The 19,329-nt window shown below is 34.4% G+C and overlaps 1 protein-coding gene across 1 annotated transcript in view; it reads right to left on the bottom strand.

Annotated features, from left to right (window-relative positions):
* The window catches only part of BACE2 (beta-secretase 2), a 101,898-nt gene that overhangs the window by 65,599 nt on the left and 16,970 nt on the right, over positions 1 to 19,329 (bottom strand). The window contains exon 2 of the mRNA XM_043997426.1: positions 1,901 to 1,989. Coding sequence (XP_043853361.1) covers positions 1,901 to 1,989 — 89 coding nt within the window. The remainder of the gene's footprint in view (positions 1 to 1,900; positions 1,990 to 19,329) is intronic.

Below are 19,329 nucleotides of genomic sequence, written 5' to 3' on the forward strand. Positions count from 1 at the left end.
ACTTGGAAAGAAAGAGGAAATAAGTAATGAGTTCGAGAACCAAACTACAAGCAAGGTAGAGAAATAGATTATAGGAATGACTGGAGACCTCAGTTGCACAGACAGCTGGTAAAAAAAAAAATGATGATATTCTTGGGAAGAAGTGACATCTACATTTTAGAATTTATTACATAGAGAAAAGGTGTCTGAAAGTAGGCTGAAACATATCCAAGATTATAGTAAAGCAAATTTCAAAGGGCTTAGGGAAAGGATAGATAATATTTCAGTGCCCACACATCTAGCCTTCTAAAAAATTGACGAATGAAATTTTAAAGACACATAGAGAAATAATTTCCATGGGAGAAGAAAAAGTTGTCACAAATATATAAATAGATAGAAAACAGTGTATCCACCAGCTTAGATTTTTTTAAAAACCAAATGCAAATGATAAAAATAGGACAGGTGTCAGTGGATGAATGTGAAGTTGTGGCAAGATCCTATAAGAATAATGTTATGAGTACTAAAGCACAGAATAAACTAAAACTAGTAAGGAAAGCTAAGCATCACAAAAGAGCTTTTTGTTAATTTGTTTTAGTCTATTTTTGGGAAAACAGGAGGATCAAAGAAGGGGTAAGGGATAGGAACACAGTCCTCAGTGGATGGTTCCATGTAAGTGATGAGAGAAGGTAATTTCTCTACTTTTGTTTTTCTTTTTTACCCCCCAAATGCATGATATTTAGACTGTAAAGGATAAAATACAAGTCTAATTCATCTTCCTTGATGCATATAAAGTATTTTTAGTGGACCAGCATGGGATATGCGATCATTTGAAGAGCACTGGATGTATAGTTGAAAAGGCAAGTTGGTATGGAATAATCACAATAGAACATATTGCAGAATATCAATAATTACATTCTCATGTATCAATGATTTCCTCAACTGCAAGATGCCTCAAAAGACCCTTTTCTTTCTCTCTTCAACAAAACTGTAATATTTAATATATAAATTCTATTCCTTTTCTTCGAGAATGAGGGCATTAAATCTTTACTTATCCAATATGTCATATATTACTACTAAGAGAACATCTAGGTTAACCTTAATGCGTTATTTTTAACTCTGCTAAACAATGCCATGTTTTAGACAAATTCTTTAACCTTTACATTGATATTGAATTAATTTCACTTTGTTTACTACTTACTATCTTTAAAAACAATAGAGGGAGTAGAATAAAAATATAATATAGAAACATTTCTTCGCATTGGAAATGCTACCAAAAGTTATTGGTCAACTGCTAATCTATAAAGTTCATCTGATTTTTAATTCACTATTTAAAAGAATCCTACAGTGACTTATTTTAGGATACAGTAATCACCCCTAATTTATTTGTTTTATGGGTTTGTATTTTAATTTTAGATAAATGCAGAGATGGAAAGGCTTTTAGGGCTCAAGTCAAGCTTTAACGTATGAATCCTATCTACATTACATTGGCAGATGCTCATTCAGCTTTACCTTAACATATCATATTTTCTTAAAGAATAGCAGATCTGTACAGTCTTTGTCTTATAGAAGGTATCACTTTAAATGTGATTACCAAGATTAAAACCAAAAAGGACTTTACTGAATTGATATTATTCCTCTTCCACAAAAGCAGCAAGATAATTAATTTTTTGCATGTACATTTTGAAATACCATTTCAGGGGCAGCTAGGTGGCACAATGGATAAAGCACCAGTCCTGGATTCAGGAGGACCTGAGTTCAAATCTGGCCTCAGACATTTGACACTAGCTGTGTGACCCTGGGTAAGTCACTTAACCCTCACTGCCCCGCCAAAAAAAAAAAAAGGTAAAAAAAAAAAAGAGAGATACCATTTCAAGCAGCACAAAAAACCCAGTCAACTTCAAACCTCACATTCCATACTTACTTCTCAGTGTCAAAGTATGAAGTTATATATCTATGAGGGACACCTGCCACTGCAAAGTTACTGCTTCCAGTATCAATAAGAATCTGCAGCTATAAAAAAAAAGGGAGAAGAAAAGAAAAAAGGAGTGAGATTATTGTGTTATTTTTGCTAGATTTAATAGAGCAAGGACTATATCTATAAGGTGGTGCAGTGGTTAGAATGCTAGGCCTGGAGTCAGAAAGACTCCTTTTCCTGAATTCAAATACAACATTGGACACTTAGTAGCTCTGTGAACCTGGACAAGTCACTTAACTGTTTGCCTCAGTGCCTCATCTGTAAAATGAGCCAGGGAAGGAAATGATAAACTACTTCAATATCTTGGCCAAGAAAACCCCCCAAAGGGTCATGAATAGTGGAACAGAATTGAAAAAAATGACTCAACAAAATCAGTATGTTTTTAAGCTTTCAAAAATCATTTGTCAGTCAGTAAAAGTGACTATCAGCTTGAAAAAATGGCTATAATTACATTTCAAACTCTAACTACAGATACTCAAGGAGCTTGAATCATGAATTTACCAGTTAGCTGAGACTATATTCATATATAGTAATTTTAAAATATACTTAAATAAATAATTTTTTCAGGGCAATGAGGGTTAAGTGATTTGCCCAGGGTCACACAGCTAGTAAGTGTCAAGTGTCTGAGGCCAGACTTAGGGGTCCTCCTCAATTCAGGGTCCATGCTTTTTCCAGTGCTCCACCTAGCTGCCTTCTTAAATAATTTTTTTAAGCCACCACTTACTATGCTGAATCTGCCTCCTTTTCCCTTCTCAAACTGACTTGCAGTGTGAATGTAACTAAGAAGTTTAAAAATTAAAAAAGAAAAACAAAAAGAAATATAATCTAAATATGAAATGAACTATACAAATTATCTGGATAATTATCTAATGCAGAAGTATCCATATAGTAGCAAAATAAAACATTGATTTTACCTTTCACATAAATGTATTTCAAAAACCAAGAGGAAAACAATGAATGTCTAATCTTCTCCTAAGATAAGGATTTGATAACTGCCTTGGATTGACAATTAGTAATTTCCTATTACAGGCCCATTTAATTGCCAAGAATATCATGATTCACAATATGTTGATTTTTTAGGCATATCAATAAGATTTGTTTTCTTCTTCTTCTTCTTCTTCTTCTTCTTCTTCTTCTTCTTCTTCTTCTTCTTCTTCTTCTTCTTCTTCTTCTTCTGGTGAGGCATTTGGGGTTAAGTGACTTGCCCAGGGTCACACGGCTAGTAAGTGTTAAGTGTTAAGGCCGGATTTGAACTCAGGTCCTCCTGAATCCAGGCCAGTGCTCTATCCACTGTGCCACCTAGCTGCCCCTAGATTTTTTTCTTCTATGAATGCTAGTTTACCAATCTTTGGAGTGGGAACATTACTATCTAGAGCACATGATCATAGATAGGTATAAATACCTAAATGACTATTTAGGTTTGTATTACAGAGTTGGTGTCGGGGGACCAAAACTCTGCCCTCAAAGAACTTAAATTTTAGTCAGAGAGAAAGGGCATATATATTAAAAATAATAATACAAGACTATATGTGGATTAAGGGAGTGAGGATGAGTTTGATGTGTTCAAATTGGGAAATCACTGAGGAAGTCATCAGGGAAGTTGAGCAGAGCTTTGAAGAAAAGGCAGGATTCAGGCAAGATGGAAGAATGTGCCAGATGGGGAGAAGAGCCTTAGTAAAGTCATGAAAATATAAATAATATGTTAGGGGGACAATAAGTAAACCTGTATGGCTAGAGCAGAAGGTTCATGTAGATGAATGGTGGGAGATTAATTATGGCAGTTGCATAGTTCCTAGAGAGGTTTCCTAAAACCCTTTGACCACCTTTCAAGTCATTTATTTTTATTAATATTCCATACAAAGTTTCCTTATATTAACTTATCCTTAATGCCAACATAATGAATGAGTTAACATTCTCTTTAAGCATGGAAACTTTAAAAAAAAATGGGAAACCCCAAAACTACCTTGTGAAAAACTACCCATAAGAGAGTTCTGTTATGTTACAAAGATCCATTCTTCAATAAATTCTCACCCTCATGACTTTTAGATTTAATCTTTTGAAAATATATCTCGGGGGCAGCTAGGTGGCACAGTGGATAAAGCACTGGCCCTGGATTCAGGAGTACCTGAGTTCAAATCCGGCCTCAGACACTTGACACTTACTAGCTGTGTGACCCTGGGCAAGTCACTTAACCCCCATTGCCCCCCCCCCAAAAACAAACAAACAAACAAACAAAAAAGAAAATATATCTCAGTGTAGTTAGGTGGTACAGTGGATAAAGCACCAGCCCTGGATTCAAGAGGACCTGAGTTCAAATCCAGCCTCAGACACTTGACACTAGTTGTGTGACCCTGGGCAAATCACTTAACCCTCACTGCCCTCCCCCTCAAAACAAAAACAAAAACTGAAAATGTATCTCAACACTAAGGAATATGTGATTAGGCACATTATCTTCTAATAAAAGCAAACTATCTAGCCTTAAGAAAAGATGTTTTTATGGTCTGCATAAAGTTCAAGAATCCACAGAAGCATCGTATTGATGTCTGGATGAAATAAGGAAGATAGACAACATCTGAATGGTGTTTCAAATGACAATTTTTTCATGTATCGACAAATGGATGCCAACATACCAAACAAGATATTTTCCTGCCCAATTCATTTATAATCTAAATTGACATAGATCATACAATTCATTCAGCTTTGACATAAAAATCTTGGATTATGAGATTAAAGACTTTTTTGTAGTCAAGATGATCTTTATCTTTACATGAGGGATTATCTTTAAAAATTACCACATACATTTTAAAAACATATATATTTTCCAGTCATTAAATTCAACAATCCCTGAATTAAAACAAAATCTTCCTCTCTACACTTACTGTTAGTAGTGAAAGTATATAGCTGACACAGACATTTATCCTATCTAAATGGCAAATACATATGAAACAAAGCACAACAAACTACATGAAAATCACAGCCCACTCTACAGCCACACAAAAATTGCTATTCAAGATGACATTCTGCACCTACACCATGTTTATGTATAATCATACATATTTATACCAAACATTCTACTACAGTTTTCATATTAGCCAGACCAGCCAGTGGAAATTTTCTGGGCAGACATTCCTGGTTTTCTTTTCTTAGTATATAACTCCATTTATAAGATTTACATTATACCATGAAGAGAACCCTTTTGTAGTGCCCCACTCCACCAGTAAATTACTGTCATTCCTTTAAAGGAAGGCAACTGAGAAAGAGGCAGAGCCATTTTCGTGGAGTAAAGGAAAGACTCATCTGAGATTTATAAAATTATTCTCCAAGGTACCTTTTGCTACTACTGGGTGTAGGACTCTGTCACCTTGCCCATACTCAGTTCTGGGTCTCCGTCCTAGAGGTAAGAGGAGCACTAGCTCATGAGTGCTTGTTGCTACAGGGGTGCTGGGGCCCAGGTTACAGTTCCATAGTAAAGAAGAGTGCTTGTGGTTAGTCAAAGACTAGAGCACAATCCAAGAGAGCAGTGACTACACTTCTTAAGATCATACCACCTCGGAAGAACCCAAAATCTACAGACCCCAAGAGTTAGCTCTGAAAACAGGAGCAAGAAAAATTTGCAGCTTGGGAAAGTGTCCCCTCTTCCCAGGAGAAGAGTTCAAATTTAAGTTATAAATCAAGAAATAGGCTGGGAAAATAAGCAAACATCAAAAGAATAGCTTGATCATATAAAGTTACTATGGTGACAGGGAAAAACAAGACAGAAACTCAGAAGAAAGTGAAATCAAATAGCTACATGCAAAGTTTCAAAGAAAAAAAAAGTGAATTGCTCACAGATCCCCGAAAAAGAATTCCTGGAAGAGCTCAAAAGGGATTTTAAAAATCAAATAAGAGAGTTAGAGGAAATATTGGGAAAAGAAAAGAGATTGATACAAGGAAATTATGAAAAAAGGTCAACAGCTTGGTAAAGGAGGCACAAAAAACACTGAAGAAAATAATATTTTAAAAAACAGACTGGCTAAATGGTAAAAGAGTCAAAAAAATCCACTGAAGGGAATGTCTCAAAAAGCAAGATTTTGTTGTTGTTAAATCATTTCAGTTACATCGGACTCTTTGTGAGAGCATTGGATTTTCTTGGCAAAGATATTGAAGTGGTCTGCCATTTCTTTTTCCAGCTCATTTTACAGGTCTTTGAGTCCAACAGGGTTAAGTGACTTGGCTCAGGTCACACAGATAGTGTCTGAGGCCACATTTGAACTCAGGAAGATGAGTTTTCCTAATTTCAGGCCCAGCAATTTATCCAATGTGGAATGGAAAAAGAAGTCCAAAAATTCACTGAAGAAAAGAACTCTTTAAGAAGCAAAAGTGGCCAAATGGAAAAGAGGTAAAAAAAAAAAAAACCTCACTGAAGAAAATAATTTACATAAGAAATAAAAAAAACAACAATGAAACAAAATCAAAAGAATAAAACCATAGGAAAAAAAAAATACCTCAGTGGAAAAACAATTGGACTACCTGAAGGCCATGATAAAAAAACAAAAGCCTGCCTGTCATATTTTAAGAAATTATCAAAGAAAATGGCCTCATCTTCTAAAACCAGAGGGTAGAGATGTAAATAATCTATCAATCACTTCCTGAAAGACATCCCCAAATGAAAACTCTTAAGAATATTATAGCTTAATTCCAGAGTTCTCAGATCAAGGAGAAAATACTGTAAGCAGTCAGAAAAGAAACATTTCAAATATTGTGGGGCCACAGTCTTGATAACATGACTTTTAGCAGCTTCTACATTAAAGTATTAGAGGGCTTGGAATATGATAAGAATAATCTCCCAGAAAACTGTGTACAATATTTCAGAGGAAAAAATAAATATTCAGTGAAATAGAGGACCTTCAAGCATTCCTGATGAATAGACCAGAGCTGAGTAGAAAATCTGACTTTCAGGGGACAGCTAGGTGGTACAGTAGATAAAGCATGGCCTTGGATTCAGGAGGACCTGAGTTCAAATCCGGCCTCAGACACTTGACACTTACTAGCTGTGTGACCCTGGGCAAGTCACTTAACCCTCATTACCCCACAAAAAAACAAAACAAAAAAAGAAAATTTGACTTTCAAGTACAAGACTCATGTATTGAGGCATAAAATCCTCACAATAAAATACAGAAAAGCAGAAATATTAATTGAATTTTTTTCAGATTATAATGCAAAAAAAAATACATGCAGTGTAAAGAAATTAAATCAATTAAGGAAAGTAAATAATACAATTCTAAAGTGTGAGTGGGCAAAAAAAAAAACAAATCATAGAAACAATCAATAATTTCACTAAAGAAAATGACAATAATGAGAAAATATACCAAACTTTGTTATGCAGCAAAAGCAATACTTAGAAGAAAATTTATCTCTCTGCACACTTACATCAATAAAATAGAGAAAGAGCATATCAATGAATTAGTTGTACAACTAAAAATAAAACAACTAGAAGATGAATAAATAAAAAATCCCCAATCATACACCAAACTAAAAATCTTGAAAATCAGAGGAAAAACTAATAAAATTGAAAGTAAGAAAGTCATTGAACTAATAAATAAAATTAGGAGCTGGTTTTATAAAAAACATATGAAATAGATAAATCATTAGTTAATTTGACTAAAATAGAGGAAAATCAAATGACCAGTATCAAAAATATAAAGGGGGCAGCTAGGTGGCTCATTAGATAAAGCACCAGCCCTGGATTTAGGAGAACCTGAGTTCAAATCTGGCCTCAGACGCTTGACACATACTAGCCGTGTGACCCTAGGCAAGTCACTTAACCTTCATTTCCCCACAAAAACAAAACAAAACAAAACAAAAAAAATGAAAAGGGTGAATTCACCAGGAATGAAGAGGAAATTAAAGCAATTATTAGGAGCTATTTTGCCCAACTGTATTGCCAATAAATCTGACAAATTTAAGTGAAATTCATTAATATTTACAAAAATATAAATTCTAAATATTAAAGAGGAATAAAATACATAACCCTATTTCAAAACAAGCCATCAATGAACTCCCTAACTCTACCCCCAACCTGTCCTCCATCCTGCCCCTGAGCCAGAGGGATTTACAAGTGAACATTTAGAAAATGATTAATTTCATTACTCTGTAAAGTATTTGGGAAAAATAGGTGGTGTCCTACAAAATTCCTTTTGTGACACAAATATGGAATGATACCTAAAACAGGAAGAGTCAAAATAGAGAAAGAAAACAATAAGTCAATTTCCCTAATGAATATTAATGCAGAAGTTTTAAATAAAAACTAGAAAGGAGATTATAGCAATGTATCACCAGAATCATACACTATGACTAGGTGGGATTTATACCAGGAGTGCAGGGTTGGTCCAATATTAGCAAAACTATTAGCATAATTGACCATATAAATACCACAACCAACAGAAATCATATGATTATATCAATAAATGCAAAAAAAGCTTTGACAAAATACAATACCCATTCCTATTAAAAACACTAGAAAGCAATCAATTGAGTCTTTCTTTATATGAAAACAGGAAAGATTAATAATCAATGTCTTTAGTGCTTTACTTTGCTAATCATTTATCAGCTACAATCATTTTAATAGGATTAGAAGTAATTGTTTGATTTATTTAAGAGAATATAGTCCTGAGTAAAAACCTGTGTAACAAACTATGATGTCGTTTCAAGTGAATACCCTGTGTTAACTAATCTCAGGAATGTGACCATAATAGTTATAAAGTGCGTATCTAAAGTATGTGATCATAATAATCACATGTATATATTAATCTTCATATTAAAACGATGAAGAAAGTCCTCTGAAAGTATAAAGGGCCTGATGAAATAAGAAAGCCCTGTAAAATTGATACATCATGGAAAGCACAAAGTTAGCACATAAAAATTTGCAAAGTGTAATCTGCCACACATGAATCAGTGTCTAGAGGACTTTGTTGCACCATACATAAATTAAGAGACCTATAAATAACTCTGAACTTTGTGTCTTGTGGTCTCATCCATATAGGGCAGACTGAAGATCACCACCTTTGCTCTTTTTTTTTTTTTAATAAAGTTTGTTTCTTTGCCCAGAAAGGCCTCCCAGTTTCCTTTTTATAGCAGTATCTATCTAAAACCATCAACAAGCATTATCTATAATGGAGGTAAGCTAGAAACATTCCCAAAAAGATCAGGGATGAAGGAAGGATGTCTGTTGTGATTACTTTTATTCAATATTGTACTAGAAATGTTAGCTAAAGCAATTAGAGAAGAAAAAGAAATTAAAGGAATTAAAATAGGCAATGATGAAACAAAATTATCACTTTTTAATTTTTAATTTTATTTGTAATATGTAATTATATTATATATCAAAGAGATAATATACACAGACACATATATGACATATAATGTAAATTTTCTACATTATTACATTTAGATATACCGAGATATATTTTAATATATATAACTTAGTATTTTAATTTCTTAAATAATTGTTTTATAAATAAAAAATACATATCAATTTATATAACTAATTTATATGACAAATTTGTTTAAATATAATTACTATATAAATAATACCTAAAAACCTCATAAATGCACAATATGTGTGTGTGTGTAAGTACATGTATACCTCCTGTATCCTTTCCAGTAGACCCCTCCCTCACCTTTCCAGATTGAATATTATTGTTTATATTTTTCTATTCCAATCTCTTTCCCTCCCTTGCCCCCTCCCCTGTCCCATCCCTGAGGCGGTAAATAATCTGATATGGGTTATGCATATATGATCATGGAAAACATCACCATATTTTTCACTTAATGAAAGAATGTGAAAAATAGCATACCCCAATCTATTCCATCAATATTAGTTCTTTCCCTGGAGGTGGATAGTATGTTTCATCAATTTTCCTTCAGGATTCGCTTTGATTACTGCATGGCTGACAATAGTCAAGTCATTCACAGATCTTCATCAAACAATATTGCTGTCTCTTTGTAGAGTATTCTCTTGGTTCTGCTCACTTCCTAATATATCATTTCATACATGTCTTTTCCAGCTTTTTTGAAGTTCTTATTTTTTCAAATAATTTATATAGTATTGGGATTAATTGTTCTTTAAAAGTTTGATAGAAATTCACTTGTCAATCCATCTGGTCCTCAACTTTCCCTTCAGTATCCTAGATGCTATACCATTTGGTGTATACATGTTAAGTATTGATATGACTTCATTGTCCATGGTACCCCTCAGCAAAATATAGTTTCCCTCCCCATATCCCCCAACTATATCTATTTTTGCCTCTGTTCTGTCTGAAATAATAATTGCTACTTCTTTCCTTGCTCCAGCCAAAGCATAATGGATCCCACTCCAACTCTCTACATTCACCCCACATGTATGACTGTGCTTCAAATGTGTTCACATTTATAGTTATGTCATCAAAACTATCACTCTTAACAGATGATATGATGGTATACTTAGAAAATCCTAAAGAAATAACTAAAAACCTACTTGAAACAATTAACAACTTCAACAAAGTTGCAGGATACAAAATAAATCCACACATATCATTAGCTTTTTACACACTATCAACAAAATCCAGCAGGAAGAGATAGAAAGGGAAATTCCATTTAAAATAACAGTAGACTATATAAAATATTTTGGAGTTTGCCTGCCAAGACAAACCCAGGAACTATATGAACAGAATTATAAAACACTTTTCACACAAATCAAGTCAGATCTAAACAACTAGAGAAATATTAATTGCTCATGAGTAGGCTGAGTCAATATAATAAAAATGACAATTCTACCTAAATTAATTTACTATTAAGATAATTTTATAAAGTTAGAAAAATAATAGCAAAATGCATCTGGAACAATAAAAGGTCAAGAGAATCAATGAAATAAAATGTGAAGAAAGGTGGCCTCCAGTACCAAATCTCAAACTGTTTTCCAAAGTGGTGATTATCAAAACAATCTGGTCCTGGTTAAGAAATGGAGTGTTGGAAAAACAAAAAACAAAACAAAAAACAAACAAACAACAACAACAAAAAGGGGGCAGCTAGGTGGCGCAGTGGATAGAGCACCAGCCCTGGAGTCAGGAGTACCTGAGTTCAAATCTGGTCTCAGACACTTAACACTTACTAGCTGTGTGACCCTGGGTAAGTCACTTAATCCCAATTGCCTCACTAAAAAAAAAAAAAAAAGAAATGGAGTGTTGGGGGGCAGCTAGGTGGCACAGTGGATAAAGCACCAGCTCTCAGGAGGAACTGAGTTCAAATGTGACCTCTGACACTTGACACTAACTTGCTGTGTGACCTTGGGCAAGTCACTTAACCCTCATTGCCCTGCTTAAAAAGAAAGAAAGAAAGAAAGAAATGGAGTGTTGATAACCTGTATCAGATTACTTGCTGTCTTGGGGAGGGGGGAAGAAGAAAAATTTGAAACTAGAAATCTTATAAAAACAAATGTTGAAAACTGTCTCTACATGTAACTGGAAAATAATAAAATACTTTTATAATTAAAAAAAAAGAAATGGAGTGGTGGATCAGTGGGATAGATTAGGTATACCATACATAGTAGCAAATAACTATAGTAATCTAGTGTTTGGTAAATGTAAAGATCTAAGCTTTCGGGATAAGAACTCACTATTTGGCAAAAATTGCTAGGAAAACTAGAAAGCAGTTTGGCAGAAACTAGGCATAGACCAACATCTCACACCATATACCAAGAAAAGATCAAAATTGGTACATGTTTTAGATAATAAGGTTAATATTATAAGCAAATTAGGGAACATGGAATATTTTATCTGTTGGATCTATTGATAAGGGAAGGATTTATGACTAAAGAAGAGATAGAGCATCACATGAACTTAAAATGGTTAATTTTCATTACATTAAATTAATTTTTTTTGCTCAAATCCAATTATTATTAGAAATTAGAAAATTAGAAGGAAAGCAGAAAATTGGGAAAAATGTTTATGGGCAAGTTGTTCTGATAAAGGCCTAATTTCTCAAATATATAGAGAACTTAGTTGTATTTATAAGAATACAAGCAATTCCTCAATTGATAGGTGGTAAAAGAAAATGAATAGGCAGTTTTCAGAAGAAGAAATCCAAGTGGTCAATAGTCATATAAAAATGCTTTAAGTCACTATGATTATAGAAAGGCAAATTAAAACAACTCTGAGGTACTACCTCATGCCTATCAGATTGGTTAATATAACAGAAAAGAGAAACAACAAATATTGAAGGGGATATGGGATATGCATGGATTTTTATGCAGTATTTCCTGTTATGTTCCTAGGCATTTGAAATTAGCTCATTTCATAAAATTATTTCTAAAACAGTTTGTTTTCAAAAAATTCTATAATTTAGTATACATGCTCATCTTACTCCAAAAAGTATATAATTTTAAGAGAGAAATCCTCCAAGATACATGGGGTAGATACAAAACAAGGCAATAAATGTTCATAGAAAAATAAGTTGCCTGTTTTGTGTCTACAAAGCAAGCTAAAAACAAGCCACTATGCTTTACTGCCATTTGGACATTTTACTTGTTGAACTTGGATATTTTTTACAATATGAACTTGGAATATTTTACATGCAGAACTTTACTCAGAACCATTATTCCCTATTTGTATGTAGAGTTGGACAAAAAAAAATCAATTTTCTCTGCATTAGAAATTGAATACGATCCATATAGAAATAACTTGGGCAGCTAGCTGGTGCAATGGATAGAGCACTGGCCCTGGAGTCAGAAGGACCTGAGTTCAAATCCGGCCTCAGACACTTAACACTTACTAGTTGTGTGACCCTAGGCAAGTCACTTAACTCCAATTGCCTAAAAAGAAAAGAAAAGAAAAGAAATAACTTAAAAATCAAACCAAGGAGAGATGGCTTTCTTTTGGCGGACAAACAAAATGTGACAATATTACAACATATATTCTTGGCTTATTGTAGGAATTTGTAGAAGAGCTTCCTGTCATTTTTTGTTTAACTTCTAGCTGTCTTCAATTAATTACAAAAATAGCAAAAGGCTATACAAATAGAATAGGTAGGAAAAGTATTTAGGTCTCCTAGACTTGACTAAAGAAGACAGCTTGGTTAGGTATCAATCTAAAATGACCTAAGATTTATCATTTTCAATGAATCAGCAAGCACTTATTAAGTGCCTACTGTGTGACGGGTACTATGCTAGGCACTAGGAATATAAAGACATATGAAATAAGGTCTTTTCCTGAAGGGTTTTACATTTTATAAAGGAAGATAATGTGTATGTGAGTATATGAAAGATATTTGCAAAATATATTCCAGGTAATTGATGTTGAGGGAGACACTAGCAACTGGGGGTTTGGGTGAAGGCCTCAAGTCAGAGACACATGAGCTGATCTTTAAGGAAACTAATGATTATAAGAAGTAGAAGTGAGGAGGGAGTGAATCCTGAGTACTTTGTTCCTAAATTTCCAACCAAAGACTGACAGAGAAGCTAAGAGATGAGAGAAGTGAAAAAAATATTAATTATTAAGGATCACTCAAGTTCACTGATAGTCCACCATTGCGGCTTATACTATGCAAAATTCCCCTGATATGCCCTGAAAGGCCATAACCCCTATGCCTTTGCTCAATCCTGTTCTTAAACAGATACTTTTAATGAAATTAGATCTTAGAGCTCAGGAACAATTAGCAAAAGCATTTGGAACAATTTAACAATCTAATGAGCTACTACATATATCTACCACCTGGTTTAAAAGTAAATGCAGACTATTCATTTGTTCCATTACTCTCTTCTTCCCCTACTTTTCCTATTTTATTTGGCAATAAAGCCTATTGAAAGCCATTTGCTAATTGCAGCATTAAGGCAAAATGCTGTATTAGAGGGGAAAACTAGGTTAGACTTCTAGTGATTAGCAACTAGAGATCTTTCCAGTATCACTCTGTCGAGCAGGTTAATAGATAGGAAAATTAGCAACTAATTTAAATAATGACTCATTTAACAGATTATTGCTAATTACTTTACTAAACCATCTGGTGAAAGCTGCCTGGAACCAGAATATACAGTAAAGGCACTGATTTTGTTTGTTAATTGGTTCCTTTGAGAACTTCAATTCTAGAAATGAATTTCATTTGAACACATTTTCCTCAAGAGGAACAGAAATTATTGTTATATCATTTCTCCACAACTTGAAATTAAGATTACTTTTAATAAAAAAAAAAACATTTTGCAAAATAATTCACTTAATAGAAAAATATAGACATTAGCCAAAGAGCTTTCTATGTTACAAACAGACAAATATACCATTATATTTTATGTTTAGAATCAACCCATATTAAGGAAAAATAAAAGTTGAGATAAAATCCTACTCAGTTGCCAATGAGCAAGTTACAGAAATTAAATCTTACAATCTTTGTTCTCTTGGAGTTTATGCATTCTAGTTAAGCTGGTGATATGCTGGGGACAAAAATCTCTTTAGAATATAGAAAGCAAAGGGGGCAGGTAGATAAAGGTGGATAAAGCACTGGCCCTGGATTCAGGAGGACCTGAATTGAAATCCGGCCTCAGATACTTGACACTTACTAGCTGTGTGACCCTGGGCAAGTCACTTAACCCCAATTGCCTCCCCCCCCCCCAAAAAAAGAAGAAGGATGAAGACTGAAAAAAGGCTATTAGACTTGTCAATCATGACATCACTGGTAACTTTGGAGAAAGTAGTTTCAGTTGAATGATGAATTTGGAAGGCAAACTGTAGAGAGTTAAGAAGAGAATGAGAGGAAAGGAATTGGAGGCACCCATTGTAGATGGCTTACTCAAGGAGTTTAGCAACAGAAAGAACTAGAGATAGCTAATAGGGATAGGCGAATCAGGTGAAGATTATTTTGAAGATATGGGAAACACAATCATATTTCTAGGCAGTAGAGAACCTTACAGGATACATAGAGAGACTGAATATAGGTAAGAGAATGAAGATGATAGGTAGGGCAATTTGCTAGAGAAGATAGGATGTAATGGGATCACTTGTATATGTGGAAAGGTTAGTCTCAACAAGGTGAAAAGAAATGTCCTTTAAATAAGTTAGTATTAATTGCTTTGATTTATTTTTAGTTTGATGGTAGGATAAAGCTCCCTTCTTTAGGAAAATTTAGCCCTAACATCTAAGCCAAACTAATACATATATTCTCTTAGCTTTAGATTACCTATAGATTTAATAATTAGATAGACTGGCAAGACTATCATTTTGTAGGCTGATAATTTAGAGGAAGACGTATATCTTTGTAGGAATAAAATAATCATAGGATTATAAGACTAAGTTCCTCATTCTAGAAGCTGGAGAAAGAGGGGTTGACTAAAGGTTAAGTTCCTCTTTCCAACTTCGTGGATAAGCTTCCCACACTCCTTTTTTTCCTTGAGCTAGATGTTAAGTTTAAATTGAGTAATGCAATATTGGAAGCTAGAAGATAGGGGATGACTTCTAACTAACTATAAACCACACATTCCCCTGACATTGCTGGTAATGAAAGGCATCACTTGTAGGCCAAGGATTTCTAGGGTAATATCACTTTAACAAATTTGGGTTAAGGAAGCTTGAGAGAAGCTATCTAGTCAGATGACCTGTCTTATCCGATTGAATTATGTTCAAAACAAGTTTCCCATTTTTTAAATTTCTCTTTTCTGTTATAAAAATAAGTTCTGTAAATCACTTCTTTGTCACTAATTACTGAGGCATTAATTGACCTGATTTAATGTTAGTCTTACTATTAAGTCATTATATATTTTCTTGGTAACTTTGTACCACAGTTTTTTATTTATTTCAGATGATTAATTTTAACAAAGGAGAAGGACCATCTCATCATATTAGACAAGGGTGAAGGAAGAAATAGTGGCACAAGGCATCTGGCTGATGTGAGACAAAGAGAAGGGAAGAAGAGGGAGCTTTCTGGGATTCACTTCAATTATTTTCAGTAATATATGAAGCAAGGTTCTCACCTGAGAGTACAGAAGAAAAGGAAATCAGGGGAGATTTGAGGAGAGATGAAAATGTTTAGAAAAGCCATTGTGGTGAGTAGATAGTGAGATAAGTGTTGTTCAGTTGTGTCTGACTCTTTGTGACCTCATGAAGCATACTGTCCATGTGATTTTTTTGGCAAAGAACTACAATAGTTTGTCACATCCTTCTCCAGTGGATTAAGGCAAACAGAGATTAAGTGACTCGCCCAGGGTTACAGCTAATAGGTATCTGAGGCTGGATTTGAACTCAGGTCTTTCTGACTCCAAGCCCAGCACTCTATCCACCTTGCCATCCTGCTACCCCAGTGAGTTATTTAAAGAAATGTAAAAGGACTGGTTTGCCACAGTGATAGTCTAGTTGAGATTATGTAACATAAATCTGTAGTGGACCCAATCAGCACAAATTCATGATTTTTGTCTAGCTTCATTCAACTGTATATGAGTAGCAGTGAAAACAATGGATGATGAGAATAATCCAAGGCTGAGGTTTGGCAGAACAAGATTGGTGATTAGGATAAGGGGTCAAGGGACTTGAGAGAATAATCCCAATGTAAATGAATTGCTTCACCAAGCAATAAAGGGAAGGGAAGTGAGTATAGCTAATACAGGGGTTGTGACCTGGGGTGTCTACTGAAGGGATAGATTTCATGGTGAGCTCTCATGATGTATACATTCACTGCACTTCAGTTATCCACAAACATGTGTACCATATACCTCCAATGTCAAAATTTCTTGTCTTTCTCTTTCTGATGATAACTTCTTATTCTTTCACCTCTCCCTCTCCTCCTATTTCTTCTAAACATTTTCTTTATCCACACAATGACCTGGACTGTGTTCCTCCCTGCTTTCCTGTATCACTCCTGCAGTGACTTCATTTTCTTCTCTTCAAAATATTGAATTTACATTGTCTCCAATGCTCTACTCTTTTGTTTTAGTTTCTGAAGAAGAGGTAGCCCTTCTAATTAAGGCCAGCCCCTTTATATATGTGCCACTGATCTAATCCCAACCCATCCTGGCTCCTTCTGGAGCTTTCCAAAATCTTTCTATTAATTTGCAATCTCTTCATCTACTGGCTCTTTCCCTGCTGCCTTAAAAAATACTCATTTTACCCCTGCTTCCTTATACTACAAATTAACCACATTCCCAATCTTCAGCAATACCCTCATGACAAAGAGAATATCTATTCCTCAAGGGCCCAGGGAATGTGGTTTTGTGTGTGTGTGTGTGTGTGTATGTGTGTGAAGTCTCTGTATCACTAGTACACATACCTTTATATGTTTTGGACTTAACAGGTTAATAATCGTAATAAATAATGTTTAACAAATAAATGACCATTTAATGACATTTGTCAGGGAGCAGATATGGCAAACTACACCTCATTTCTCTGTCCACTCCAAACGCTGAAGGAAAACTGTTCAGTTGTCCCAGTGTTGCAAACCAGCAAAGACAGTCTAGAAATGTCACGCCATATATGTCAAGGTCCTCATAATGCTCCAAATTCTAACCTGAAATTATTCATCCAACTTGTTTTAGGGGATCTCTTAGGACACTTGGGTAAAAAAGACTGTTAGAAAATTAGAACAGAGCTACATATCATCTTGTCTGACTTTCTCATTTTATAGATAAGAAAATGTAGACCCAGTAGTTACAGTGACTTGCTCAAATATCACACAGTTACTAAGTAGTATAAAGCATTGATTTGAACTAAATCCAATATACTTTTGATTTTAAGACTTTTCTGAATTTAAGTGCATATAGCTTTAAAAATAATGTGAACATTTTTCACATAATTATCCTTTTTTTCTTATTTAGAATTTTATTTTTCCCGAATTACATGTAAAACCAAATTTTAACATTGATTTTTTAAATTCTGTGTTCCAAATTCTCTTTGTCCATCCCTTCCCATCCCATAACTCAAGCAATTCAATATAAGTTATACATAGGTAGTCATGCAAAACATTTCTACATTGGTCAGGTTGTGAAAGAAAACAGACCAAAAAAAACTTAGAAAAAGGAACTAACAAAAAATTATGCTTCAATCTATATTCAGATACCATCAGTTCTTTCACTGTAGATGGACTGCATTTTTCATAAGTCCTTCAGAGTTGTCTTGGATTATTATATTGCTGAAAATAACTAAGTCATTCACAGCAGATCATCTTACAATACTGCTGTTATTTTGTATACAGTACATTTCACTTTGCATCAGCTCATGTAAGACTTTCTACGTTTTTCTGATAGCATCCTGCTCATTATTTTTTTCTATAGTAAACTCCATTTATATAGTACTTTCAAGAGAGATTTCCTCAAAATAAACCCATGATTTTGATTATTGCAACAACAATAATAGCTAACATTTATATAGTACCTTATACCTGACAAAGAATTTTCTTCACAACAGCCCAGCAAAGTACCATGTTTTATCCTCCTCCTCCTCCTCCTCCTCATCATTATCATCTTACATTGCTCTTGCCTCTGCTTCAATTTTTTTCACAGTTACTATTGTTAACTGTGTTTCCCTCCATCCTATTCCCTCCCCATGATATTTACTTTATTTTCTCTCTTCTTCCACCCTTTTGCTCTTCAAAAGTGTTTTGCTTCTGACTGCCCCCTTCCTCAATTTGCCCTTCCTTCTTTCAACCACAACCTCTTATCCCCTTCCCCTCCAACTTTCCTGCAGGGTAAGATAGATTACTAAACCCAATTGAGTGTGTATTCAATTCCCTCTTTGAGCCAATTCTGATGAGAGAAGGTTCATTTACTCCCCAGAAACTCCCCCGTCTTCCCCTCTCCTCCATAAGCTTTTTCTTCTTTTATGTTAGATACTTTACCCCATTCCACCTCTCCCTTTCCCTTTCTCTCAGTGCACTCTTCTCACCCCTTAATTTAATTTAATAAAAAAAAATTTTTTTTTGGCAGGGCAATGAGGGTTAAGTGATTTGTCCAAGGTCACACAGCTCGTTAATTTTATTTTTTTAAAAGATATCATCTGTTCATATTCAACTCACACCTAAGCCCTCTGTCTAAATATACTCCATTCAGCTGCCCTAATAATAAGAAAGTTCTTATGAGTTACAAATGTCATCTTCTCATGTAGGAATGTAAACAGTTTAACCTTTTAATATCCCTTGTGATTTTTTTTCCCCTATTTACCTTTTTACATTTCCCTAGGGTCAAATTTTCTATTCAGTTCAGGTCTTTTCATCAAGAATGCCTGAAAGTCCTCTCTTTCACTGAATACCCATTTCCCCCCTGAAGGATTATACACAGTTTTGCTGGGTGGGTGATTTCTTGGTTGTAATACCAGTTCCTTTGCCCTCCAGAATATCATATTCCAAGCCCTCCGATCCTTTAATGTAGAAGCTGATAAATCTTGTGTTACCCAGAC

This window comes from Dromiciops gliroides, chromosome 3, assembly GCF_019393635.1.
Source record: "Dromiciops gliroides isolate mDroGli1 chromosome 3, mDroGli1.pri, whole genome shotgun sequence".
Taxonomy (NCBI): domain Eukaryota; kingdom Metazoa; phylum Chordata; class Mammalia; order Microbiotheria; family Microbiotheriidae; genus Dromiciops; species Dromiciops gliroides.